Source organism: Scardinius erythrophthalmus, assembly GCF_964197995.2.
Source record: "Scardinius erythrophthalmus genome assembly, chromosome: 15".
NCBI classification, from domain to species: Eukaryota; Metazoa; Chordata; class Actinopteri; order Cypriniformes; family Leuciscidae; genus Scardinius; species Scardinius erythrophthalmus.
In genome coordinates this window covers 16831783-16845593 of record NC_138235.1, presented here as the reverse complement: position 1 = coordinate 16845593, position 13811 = coordinate 16831783, and the positions used below count along the sequence as shown (strand labels likewise).

Here is a 13811-nt window from a genome sequence, read left to right as displayed (position 1 = left end):
AATAGTGTGTGACTTGAATATAAAGCTTGTATCATATATCTCTAAACATACACATTCACACACACACCACTGGTATCGTATGATTTCCCATGTTGCAAACAATCAATACATTTCCTCTTAAAGGCTGGAATGTCACAAACAGAGAATTAATGAAAGAACTGGTATTTTTATCCTGTCGATTTCATAGTGTTTTGTAGAGGAAGAGAAAGAGAAGAAGCCAGTTCTCTTTGAACTAGGGCAGTTAGTAGAGCTATGTCACCTTTAGTAATAAATGATAGATCCTCTCTCTCTCTCGCTCTCTCTCGCTCTCTCTCTCTCTCTCTCTCATCCAGGCTCCATGCAGGTCATGAATAAGACCCGGCGGATCATGGAGCAAGGTGGAACGCACTTCACCAACGCGTTTGTCACCACACCCATGTGCTGTCCGTCACGCTCCTCCATGCTGACGGGGAAGTACGCCCACAACCACAACACCTACACCAACAACGAGAACTGCTCTTCACCCTCCTGGCAGGCCCAACATGAGCCGCGCACTTTTGGAGTTTACCTCAACAACACTGGCTACAGGACAGGTGGAGACCATACAAAACACACAATAAAAATAATTACTTGGTTAAATTGTCATGTTATTATCACATGTAAAATATAGTGGTGTGGAGTGCAGTATAGCAGAGTAATATAAGGCATTGTGATATAGAGAAAAGCATAGTGCATAGTATTTTAATAGAGTAGGGTATGAATGTAGAGGCATTGTCACATGAAACAGGGTAGCATACAGTATAGTAGTGTTTGAATGTTATTTTCACATGACAAAGTATAGCATAGAGTAGTGTAGACTAAAACAGTCGAGTTGAATGAAGTGGACTAGAATAGCATAGAGGTGAACAGAGTAGACTAGAGTGGAATAATGCTTAGTAGTAGCTTACTGGAGAAGAGCGGAAAAAGAATTGGTAGACTAAAGTGAAGGGAGATTGGCCTAGAGATGAATAGAATAATGTAGAATAGATTAAAATAGAGTGGCATAGATGGAAGTAAAGTAGAACTGAGTTTCGTAGACTAGATTAAAGTAAAGTAGAATTGCTTGGAGATAAGGTAGAATATAGACTATATTAAAGTAGAGTAGCATAGAATGAAACAGAGTAGAATAAAGTAAGGTAGACTAGAGATGAGTAGAATAATGTAGAGTAGCATAGAATGAAGTAGAGTAGAATAGTTAGGTAGACTAGAATAAATTAAAGGAGAATAGCCTAGAGATCAGTTGAATAATGTAGACTAGATTAAAGTAGAATAGCATAGAATGAAGTAGAGTAGAATGGAGTTGAGTAGAGTAGACTAAAGTAGAGGAGATTGGTCTAGAGATGAGTAGAATAATGTTGACTTGATTAAAGTAGAGTGGCATAGGCTGAAGTAGAGTAGAATAGAGTTGAGTAGAGTGGACTAAAGTAGAGGAGATTGGCCTAGAGATGAGTAAAATAATGTAAACTAGATTAGATTAGAGTAGCATAGACATTTTTGGACTAGACAAAATCACAGTGTGTCAGCAGTTTCTTTAAGATCACCCGTTCATATTCTTATACCCTTTGATGATTTCCATCTGAAAACCTCTAAAACATACACCAAAGCAGTGTGATGCATAATCTATTCCTAATAATAACAGCCTGACATGACTGTAGAATTAATTTAATAGATTGAGCTCTCATTCATCTGTGAGCTGTTTCATCAGTCAGAGTTGTCTGTTGGCCTTTTCACACACTTTCACCAGAGATTCAGTGTGGCAGGCCCCCAGGTCTCTCTCTCTCTCTCTCTCTCTCTCTCTCTCTCTCTCTGACACACACACACACACACACACACACACACACACACACACACAAAACAGTCAAACACACTCTCACAGGCTCTTGCACGAACATTGACATAATCTGTCTCTAACAGATGATTTTCATTAAACAATTCCTTTGGGCTGTAATAGCTGTGTGTGTGTGTGTGTGTGTGTGTGTGTGTGTGTGTGTGTGTGTGTGTGTGTGTGTGTGTGTGTGTGTGTGTGTGATGTGAGATGTAATGTGATCTGTTTGTGACACAGAGATTATCCACAACTACTCTGTGCATGTAAACATAGAATCACCAGCTGTGAATGGTATGCCTGTATACACACACACACACACACACCTGGCAGCAAGTCAGGCTTTTAGTGGTAACAGTGATCCATTAGAGCACACTTCCTCTTGGAGAGAGACCGGCTCTGACCAGAATCACCTCTAATGTAACATTTCCAACTCAAATCTTCATGCAGCTCTATGTCCTCGATTAATCTACATGCCTAATGTATTTTAAATGTTCAATGTATTTTTAGTATTAAAAGTTTCTCTATTCTATTCTATTCTATTCTATTCTATTCTTAATTCAACTCTGTTGTTCCCATCTCTTCTCAGCCATACTGTACTAAATTCTGTTCTTCTCTACTAAACTACACCATACACTATTCTACTATACTCTTCTAACCTCTTCTCTACCATACTCTACTGTGCTTTGCTATAATTTACTTTGTTTTACTATACTCTACTCAACTCAATTCAACTCTATTTCACTCTATTCTGTTTGATTCTATCCTGTTCTACAATATTTAATTATATTCTACCATACTCTACTATACTGTACTTCTGCTCTACTGAACTGTACCCTATGCTATTTTACTCTTTATTTTACTCTATTCTATTCTTCTTTACTCTGTTCTACTCTACTTAATTCTTCTCTACTGTGTTCTGTTCTGTTCTGCTCTACTCAACTGTACTATACGCTTTTCTACTCTTCTGTTTTGCTTTACTATATTTTACTCTTCTCTGTTCTACTCTACTCAACTCTGTTTTGCTCTGTAGTGTTCTACACTATGCACTATTCTACTCTAGCGTTCTCTGCTCTTCTCTGTTTTTCTCTATTCTGTTCTACTTTACTCTATTGAATTATTCTATTCTATTATGTTCTACTTTACTTAACTCTACATATACTCTACTGTGCTCTGCTCAACTGACTCAACTGTACTATATGCGTTTCTACTCTTCTGTGTTACTATACCATACTATTTTACTTTATTCAGTTCTACTCTACTCAACTTTATTCTGCTTTTCTGTATTTACTCTGCCTTGTCATACTCTACTGCACTCTGCACTCTTCTGTTTTACTCTATTCTACTCTAGTGTACTCTTTTCTGTTCTGCTCTTCTCTACTATATTTCTTTCGCTTGTACTCTACTGTTCTCTCTGAAACACTGAAATGATAACCATGCTCTCTTGTGTTTTCCCAGCATTCTTTGGGAAGTATCTGAACGAGTATAATGGTACGTACATTCCTCCGGGCTGGAGGGAGTGGGTCGCCATGGTGAAGAATTCCCGCTTCTACAACTACACCCTGTGCAGGAATGGTGTCCGAGAGAAACACGGATCTGAATACTCAAAGGTCTGTGTGCAAGGTGCTCAGTGATGTGGAACCCTGTCTTTTCTTATTGCATCTCCTCTATTCATTTCTTTCCATGTTTTCATCCTTTCTTGACCAGTTTGATTGATAGTCTTGTTAGTCTGATTTATAACAAAGTCAGACCTTTCCCTGTCTGTCTCTCCCACTCTTTCTCTCATTGGTTCTCCCTCAAAGGTCGGTCTCTTTTGTCAGGGTTCATCAGTCTCTCTTTTGCATAATCTAAGCTCCTTTTTTTTACCATTCATTGCAGTGACTGGCATTCAAGCTCTCTGGCAACAGAAATGTTTGCTTATGAGTGGGCTATATGTGTGTGTATTTTAAGCTTTTGATTAACTGATACTAAAATATTTTAAATCAGTAGATTAACGATCCGATCTCTGTATCCCTTGTAGGACTACCTGACAGATCTCATAACCAATGACAGCATCAGTTATTTCCGCATGTCAAAGAAGATCTACCCACACAGACCCATCCTGATGGTGATCAGTCACTCGGCCCCTCATGGCCCCGAGGACGCGGCTCCTCAGTACACCACTGCCTTCCCCAATGCATCACAGCACATGTGAGTCCAAAACGCTATTGCAGGGGTGTCCAAAACACTGTCCTGCAGAATTTAGCTCCAACTTGTTTCAACGCACCTGCCTTGAAGCTTATTCAGAGATGGTCTTATTATTGGGAGATACGAGGTTCCATGGCTCTACCATTGGAGAAAGCGTAACGGCTAAACTGGATCACGTGTGCCTTGATAACCAATCATATTACAGCCTTGACGTCATTGAATTTTTTGGGAGTTGTGCGACAGTCAATCTCTGTTTGCGGATACCATAGAAATGAAAGAGATGTGCCGTAAACTGAATCATACCTGTCGCTCAATCGGCCGTTACTTCTCTTATAAAACAGCATTATTTTCAGTGTAAACTCTAAAAATAGATCAATCCAAAATGAATGTTTAACAGCAAACATGTTGAGACTACAAGATCTACAAGATTAGCCAAAGGGCTCTCCTCACAAAAGCGGTTTATTCAGCGTGAAGGCTCTCCTCCAACATCCATTAAAAAACGGCCTCTTGTCTCCCTCCCTGGTTGCAGGCTTGTTTTCAAGTGGCTTTGTTCTAGTATGCCTAGTAAGACCCCGATTAGCTGGTTCAGGTGTGTTTAATTGGGGTTGGAGCTAAACTTTGCTGGACAGTGGCCTTCCAGGAGCAGGAGTGGACACCCCTGATCTATTGCATAACATTTATTTTAAAAAGGTCTGAAAAATTGCAGGATTTTAGAATGTCTTGGTATTTGCTTGCATGAACTCCACCGCTGAAACCTGACGATCATGTTCTCCAGCATGATTTGGGATGATCCAAAGACCAGCTTCAACAGAAGAACATCTGACTGACTGTACAAAGAGTCACATGATCAATGTCACAGATTTGTTTACTTATTTGATTATTAATCTCAGGTCTCAGACTTATGGAGAAAGACATGTAAAATGTCAGTGGTAGCTCAGATGAACAAGAAGAATCAGCTGAAAACTCATGGATAATGGAAATCTCATCCCACATTTCTGTCACTCAAGTGCTACTCAATAGAGTTGTTATAATGGAAACAGTCCTCTTTGGTTCACAGTAATGTAGCCACATACACACACACTTGTTTTTAGTTTTTTTGTCTTGCTAATTCCCCATCAGCTGCTATCAGACATTTTTTTCATTGTCTCTTTCTTTCCCTTCGTTCATCTCATCTCTCCACTTCTGTAGATAAATTCTCCTGTCTATGTTTTTCCCAAGGTCTGTAATCCCCCTTCCTGAGAGACACTGCTATTCTTCACACACATGCTGAATACATACATGATGATGAAAAGAATATTTGTGCACACTCACATAGTCTCGGTTAAATCCTGTCTACACGTGATGTTGTTTTTAGGTAGCTGGATCTCCTAAACCTCTATAACCCCACTCTCACTCTGTGTGTACACCAAGTAATCTCAAAATCTCATTTTATAGTTCTCAGTGTCTATTGTTTTACCTGCTAATCTTATAAATTCAGCCTCTGTACACCAGAAATCTCTGGCCAGGGGCTGAGTTAAATATTAAATTTAAGATGAATGATCTTTTTTTGCACTTTTTCTTAAGTTAATGCATCCAGTATCTGTGTGTCTGCGTTCAGTGTAATTTGCCGCTAGCCTCAAAAAACAGCAAAATTACTAAGATAATAATGAATTTTCCAGCACTCCTCTTGTCTGTCATTGGTTGGATAAAAAAAGATAGCCCCTCCCCAACCTCATGCAATTGGTTGAGCCAGTATCGCAACTTTCTGGGTGATAAACATACGAATGGCTTACGCTAGTAATGCGGGAAAAAAATACACACTTCTGATTTAATGTGTGTTTTTGCATTTCTGTGGTGGTGGTAATAAACTAAATCCCTCAAGAACAAAAATTATCTTTAAAATTCAGTGCCAATAAACCAGATGTTATTATTTACATAGCTCACTATAAACATATTAACAGTTAACTTAACTAGGTGAATAGAAAGAGAAAACTGACCAAAGAAGAAGAGAGTTTATGCTAATGTCTGCCGTAGCTCCTCTTATGGCAACTCCACTTGCACATACTTGCATTGCATTATAAATTGCACATTTCATACACATAAAACAAAACATAAAACAAGCTTAAAGGTTTACGTTTCTGTACTTGTATACTATATGTTACGTGTCATAGAAACACGGAAGCACACGCATAGATATATTATCTAGTTAACACACCACAAATGAGCAAACAAAAAGCCTGTAATGTACTAAATTCTCTCTCTCTCTCTCTCTCTCTCTCTCTCTCTCTCTCTCTCTCTCTCTCTCTCTCTCTCTCAGATTCGATTTGCTTTCAGGACATTGTGTCTCTAAGCACAAAACCACACAAACATGAGCTCCCATTTCTCTCGCCAGAAAAAAAAAAAAAAAAAAAAAAGAGAGAGAGAGAGAGAGAGAGAGAGGAAGAGAGAGCAAAGAGATACTGTCAATGAATATTACCATCTTTCCTGAAATATTGAGGCGTCAGGAATGAAATCAGACATTAAAGGGACAGAATGTCCACAAATGCGCATATTCGCTATCTCATACAGCCTGATAAAAACCCCTGATGAAAACAAAAACAGATGAATATTTTTTCATTAGTAGATGGGAAGCTCTTCAAATAAACTAATGCCGTGTGTGTGTGTGTGTGTGTGTGTGTGTGTGTGTGTGTGTGTGTGTGTGTGTGTGTGTGTGTGTGTGTGTGTGTGTGTGTGTGTGTGTGTGTGTGTGTGTGTGTGTGTGTGTGTGTGTGTGTGTGTGTGTGTGTGTGTGTGTGTGTGTGTGTGTGTGTGTGTGTGTGTGTGTGTGTGTGAGAGAGAGAGAGAGAGAAGATTTTGGGGGCTTTTATAGTTTAACAGGCGTTTCATTCAGCACTGGAGTAGATAAAATCCAAAGATGCAAACCTGCCCACTTTATGACTTAAATAAAATATCCATCATCCTTTCAAAGTGACTGCTCAAGGCAGCGTGTGTCTGGAATTCAACGTGCTTTTATTATTTTTCTCATGTCATCTCGCTTTCACCAATAAATACAAACAGCCTTGCTCCTGTTTTGCATATTAAGTCTTTTTTGCACACAACTCTTCGTAAAAGCATGTTTTATGATTCATATTCACCTATATTACATCTCCACCTGTCTGATTGTGCATACACTGCAATGAATTACGCCTTATTTTTCACCCCATAGCCATAAAAAATGTCTGCGCTCCACACACGCATTCATATGCATGTATCATTCGCCTGCTGTCAGGAGGGGAATGCCCCAGAATTCCTCTATCCTCTTTTAATTTTCCATGAAGAATTCCAGGGACCGCTCTCATTCTCTCCATTCAGTCCTCTGCAAACCACCCGTCACCGTCCACAATGGCCTCTCGCTAGTCCTGTATTTCTCTGCTCCTTGCCCTCGTACAGTGCTGTATGTGATTAACCCCTCGCTGCCCCTCGGACTGGCACAAGGCCACTGGAGAGATATTGTCCAAATCCTTACAGACAGTCCGAGAGCGTGTATTATTCGGTGGGAAAATCCCCATGTTCTCATCGCCGCGTGAGCCCGCTGCACCTGTTTCATCTCCAACACTACTGAGATGGAGGGAATAATGAAAATATGATCGGAAAAGAACAAGAGAGGGAGAGAAAGAGCGTCTGGAGAGGATTAAAAGGATTATATGTAGAGCAATAAAGAAGATAAAACCAGAGAGAGAGCCAAAATGCCGTTTACTGTCTACATAGGCAGCTGCCTTATGAGGCAGTGGTGTAACCGTGATGGAATCTCATGTGACTTATTTGGAACACTCGATATAGGCAGCAACTCACACCACACAAGAAGCATTACTCACGTCACGCACACCAGAGACTCAGTTTACAATTAATTCAACTTGAGTTTACATTAGCATGATGCTAAGCTAACTCTTTGATATTCTAATAAGCGTGAGAAATGCAGAGCGCGCACACACAGATAATATTGGGTAAAATAGTGTGTTGTTAATCAGATTAGAACTATTTTTACTCAGAACAGTTCTGTATTAAAATATTTATAGTCAAGCTTTCTGTTTACTCCGTTTACAGGTAATTCCACTTGAGTTTGATGTTAGCATGTTGCTAAGCTAATTCCTCGATTAGTCTAATAAACTAAGCACACACAAATATTGAGTGAAATAGTGTGTTGTGAATCAGATTAGAGCTATTTTTACTCAAAGCAGTGCAGCGTATGTGGATTACGAGAGTGAAAGGAAGCAAAAGAAACAGCTGCGATTTTGACCATAACCCATGTATTTCTGTATAAACCACTTTATAAACACAACATGTTTCCCACAATGATCACGCATTAGGTCAATATGTGGTATTTACTGGCTTTTCGTATGCATCCGACCACTTGAACGTCTACTCTAGAAAAGCAATCCTGTTTAATGCGTTTTCAACTACTTCTGAAAGTGGTCAAGCTCAAAAGTTTTAGACCCTTGTATTTAGCATCTTCAGCTTGTGATCGGATCGACGAAAACGCATCTTAATGCTGGGTGTAAACGGCCAGAGCGACACTGAATGAAGCATCATGTTTTGAGTGAATTGAATGAACTGGGAGGTGATAAAATGGAGGATAAACTATATATCGATATAACAAGGTGCAATGAGCGAATCAGTGATCAGTGTATGAATATTTTTAGTAAACTGATTGAAATCACCGAGATGAATTAAAATCCCTAACACTACTCCATTAGTAGGAAAATACTCATTAAAATGTCATGTTTTATTACCTTAAAATGCTTAGGTAGAAAGCACATTTAGAGCTATTGTACAGACAAACAAGTGACAAAAGAACAGCAGTACACATCTATTCCTCTCAGGTCCCAGTATAGACACAGAAATAGACAGATACACCAATGAGAGAGAGAGTGTGAGTTACATCCCTTGTTGTCACTAAGTTGTTATCAGTTTAAATATACGACACCCACAAAGCAAGGCCAGGCAGAAAGCAGATCAGCGCGATGATGTTCACATTGATTTGTCTGTAGATGGGCTTTAAGTAAAGGCTGTTAAACAATAGAGCTGGGGGCTTTTAATCACAACCGTAAAGGCTTCGAGTGCAAGTGCTGTTTGTTTCTAATAGGCCTCGATCTCACGCCTGTCACAGGAGGAGGAGCTACAAACACTTCTCGCTCTTTTTGTCCCTCAATAATGGTTGAACAACCATTACATTTACGGAGTGTCAGTCTGTCAGTCAGAGCCTAAGAAACCATGAGGCTGTTAAATTGCAATGTGTCATTTTCGAGGAGACGGGAGAGAGAGCGTGCAGTCGATTGCTGTCATTTGTAATTCTGACCATGCAAACACACACGCTCACACTTCACACATTCACACAGACACATCATCCCAGCTGTCAAAATCTGTCTGTGTGCTTTCCTCCAACATCAGCAGAACGCAGTCGACAAACAGTGTCTGGAGAAGCTCTGAAAACTTTCGATTTCTCAGTCATGCTCCAGCAGGTCCACTGACTGCCACTCTTTTCTTCTCCTTTCAGAACGCCCAGTTATAATTACGCCCCTAATCCAGACAAACACTGGATTATGCGTTACACCGGCCCCATGAAGCCCATTCACATGGAGTTCACCAACATGCTGCAGCGCAAGAGACTGCAAACGCTGCTGTCCGTGGATGACAGTGTGGAGAAGGTACATGATATGGAATGTTTATGAACCATCCTTACCCCTAAAATAAATGAGCATTTTTTTAAATGGGAGAGAAAATATATATTGTTTTATTTATTTTATTAGTATTTTTTTTAGTACCAGTTGAGGACAGCTCCAAATGTCCACAGAAGGAGATCTGTACACACTTCATTCCTTAGGCAAAAGTATGACAGTACCATAGTACATTTATGGTATCAGATTGCATTTCTATGGTAGTTCTATGGATAACATGTACCGAATAATTCTAATATTCTAAAATAATTCAAAACTTATGTTTCAATTTTACATTATGGTACTTCAAAGATGATCAAAACATACATTTTAGTGTTATTTTAGTATTCTTCATATAATATTATGCTGTTTGTTAATGTTTAGCTTTTATTTTTATATGTTAAGTTTAGATTTAATGTTAATTTTACTTTAAGTTTTAGTATTTTTATGTTTTGTATTTTTAATGTTTTTTTTAAAAGTAGCTTTATTTATTTAGTTTAAGCTTTATTTCATAAATTTATTTGAACAAAAAATATTTTTCATTGTTTTATTTTTAGTTAACAATAAGAACACAAATTAGAATGGTGCATTTTACAAAACAATATTTAAAAAATGGTTTTGTAAATTTACAATTTCCCCAGGAAAAATAAAATTTTAGCGAGCCATGACAGTGCATAATATAACATTCATATTCTGTATGTTTTGTCTTGCATTTCTGCAAAATACCACCCCAAAATGATCTATAATTTATTCTACCATTGTCATGTTTCTTTTGTTTGGATATAGATATATAACATGTTGGTGGACACTGGGGAGCTGGACAACACGTATGTAATCTACACGGCTGACCACGGATACCACATCGGTCAGTTCGGACTGGTCAAGGGGAAATCCATGCCCTACGAGTTTGACATCAGAGTTCCCTTTTACATCCGCGGCCCAAATGTGGAGGCAGGAGGCATGTAAGTGTTTGAGTTGTGTATCTGATGGTGCTATCCAAGAGAACAGAACCTGATTTCACCAAGTGTGACGTGTTCCTGGATCTACATTCCAATCAACCAATCAGATTTTTAGGGACAAGTTTACAGTTTATGTCAAGTTTAGGCTGACATCCAGGGTTAGGTGCTTCTACATCAGTGTTATTCACCTATCATTTCCATCTGATTTTAGGATAAGTTAGGGTAGCGGTAGGAATAGGGTTAGGACTACATTTTTGGACAAGAATGTTGTTCCAGGATCAACAAAATATGTTGACCCAGAAACGCGTATAACATCCAAGAGACATGCTAAATACATTGCTCACAAAAAAAATGTGTCAAATATATATGTGTATATATATATATTAGACAACATAACATTTTTCTAGTGTCCTGACTGATTTGCTGAAAGCTCTGCAGAGACTTTTGCTTGGTCTTAAAGCTTTTTACACGGTCGGCTTATTTTCAATGGACTGCATTGCAGAAAGGCTCTGAAAATATAACAATTATTTCCCAAAAGTATATATTTTTACTTTTTATGCAAATAATTAGGTAGCATGTAATTTAGTAACTGATTTATGTCTATAGCAATTGCTCTTTGTTTAATGTTTTTGTACAGAGGCTAATGTTACTTTTTAATGAGGTCTGAACTGTGCTTCTTGATTTATGGGCTTTTAATGACTTTCCAATGCCCTGGCACATATAGAGAGGGGGAATGAGATCAGCACTTGTTGCAGGCCATATTTGAACCTGCATCCCCAAGGGAGCACCAGACCAGACCTCTTTTTAAATGTAGAAAACTCAATCTCTCTTTCTCTCGCCAGTATTCAATATGGTATTCTTGTTTACCACTGCTGTGTGATCTGGCTTCGCTCCTTCTCAGAAAAGCTGATTAGCAGCAGTAAAGTCCACTCATGTGAAGACCACAAGACTTTTTACTGTGAGAGAAGGACTTAAAAGAGGATAAAGTGTTTGGCAAGAGACTCCGAGGGAGAGAGGCACAGCTGGGCTCAGTTCAGCATCAGATGAGCCTTTAGGCAATAAAATTAGAGCCAGATGAGGCTAATTTACTTTTGGAAATCAGTTTTGAATATTTTTTTTAAATCAAAATTAAAAGCCTCAGTAGGTCTAAATCACATTGAGGGTGTTTGGGTTTGATGTTTACTTCTGTGTCAGAAAGTGAAAATGTTTAATATATCAGGCAAAGAGGCGAGCTCTAGATCTGTTACAGTAGTTCACAGTGGTTCTCAAACAGGGAAGATGGTTTTCAGTTATTTAAAATAAGACAAAACAAGCTTTAAAATAAACTAAAACAGCTAAAAATCAAGATGTAAGATGATGTGATATTTCTTATTTTAATTAGTTCCCTCAACTGTCATTTTTATTTAATAACCAAAATCCTTTAAAAACCTGGATATTTGAGGAAATTGTAAATATACAATATAAATATACAATATAATACATATAAATATATATATGTATATATATACTTTTAAAATTCCCTCAAATATCCAGGTTTTTAAAGGATTTTGGTTATTAAATAATTTGGTTATTAAATAATTTCCAGGTCTATACTCTATATGTAGAGTATAGACCTGGAAAAGTCATGGATAATAATAAAATCCAAATAAGCCAAGAACATTTCTATAAAGAATGTACATTACTCTGGTTTTTACTCAAGATCTAAAATATTTTATCCAGTAGAAATTAATATTTGTGAGATAAAAAACATTTTTAAGAACCTTAATCACAAAGTGGAGAAGCCATTTAGATTAAATAATGAACCATGAATAGCATTCAGTTCTTGAATCTTCTGAATTGCCTAATTTAATTATAATTATTTATTTATTAATTATTTGTAATGTAATATAGTTTTTTATCATTATTTTCTAAGATTATTTTAACATATTGACACTCCTAGTCTCTTTAAATAAAAAGTAGCACCACAGCAGAAGTACCTGAAAATATATTTAGGGCCTTTGAATATGAGGGGTCTCGCTTGGAGTCAAAATGTTTGAGAACCACTGTGTTACCATTCACATTCTTCTCAATGACAGTTGCTTGAAATGCGAGTGCAGCCCTGTAAGTATGTGCCATCACATCTGATTTCCCAATACTTCAGTGGGTATTCAACCGTCCTATGTGACATCCCAAATCCTATGAGCCGTATATGTTTAGTCTAAAAAACACTGCAAACGACATAGGGAATAAGTGAACATCAATGTATAGTGGGTAAAATTAACCCACTTGTCATTGCATACCACCTCAGTGGATGATGAAATTTCAAATAAAAAGTATATTGTTGTATAATGCATACTGTTTCACATACTACTATTAAAAATAGTAAAGAGAATACAGTGTATATACTGTATTCAATAGAGTATTCAGTAGTAGTAGCTGAATTCCAAGCCCTGAATCTCTCTATTTCTCTCACTGTCCTTATCTTATTATCAGTCAGTGTTCATGTGCTGGTTTCTGACCATTATGTCAAATGGCGACCCCTTCTTCTGTTTCCATAGCAACCCACACATCGTGTTGAACATAGACTTGGCCCCCACCATCCTGGATATTGCAGGGATGGATGTTCCACCAGACATGGATGGCAAATCCGTCCTCAAGCTCCTGGACACAGACCGTGTCATGAACAGGTGAGATTGTCTCCTGAAGTGTGTCATTAAAACAAAAAAAGTTGAAAAAAAAGTGTATTTCCTACACTGAGTGGGCAATAATATAGAGCGGTACTTAATTTTTTTTTACCTGACTGTATTGTGGAAAGTGGAAGTACTGTATGAGTTTAGTGGTCAATGTTATTGTGTCTTTGGTTACATTAGTAGAATAGAAAGTCAGATCAGATTACTTTTTTCCAGTCACTAATAATAATAATAATACACTTTATTTATTTATTTGGATTGTGAAGAGCTCAGTCTGCGATTTGGGATTTAGGAATTTAACAATTTAGATAAATAATGTGAAGCCAAGCCATGCAATGCTTTATATGTCCGCATTATAATTTTAAAAATCAACACGAAACCTGACTGGGAGCCGGTGTAAGGACTCCAAAACTGGAGTAATATGATTGCATATCCTGGACCCAGTCAATAACCTGGCGGCCAAGTTTTGGACATATTGTAGTTT

At 37.9% G+C, this 13811-nt stretch overlaps 1 protein-coding gene across 14 annotated transcripts in view; it reads left to right on the top strand.

The window, feature by feature from the left end:
- sulf2b (sulfatase 2b) overlaps positions 1-13811 on the top strand; it is a 143115-nt gene that overhangs the window by 109995 nt on the left and 19309 nt on the right. For all 14 annotated transcript variants that reach the window (XM_081386425.1, XM_081386422.1, XM_081386423.1 and 11 more), the window contains 6 exons: positions 333-572; positions 3299-3450; positions 3861-4030; positions 9540-9690; positions 10486-10661; positions 13196-13324. In XM_081386425.1, the coding sequence (XP_081242551.1) occupies positions 333-572; positions 3299-3450; positions 3861-4030; positions 9540-9690; positions 10486-10661; positions 13196-13324 (1018 nt within the window). The remainder of the gene's footprint in view (positions 1-332; positions 573-3298; positions 3451-3860; positions 4031-9539; positions 9691-10485; positions 10662-13195; positions 13325-13811) is intronic.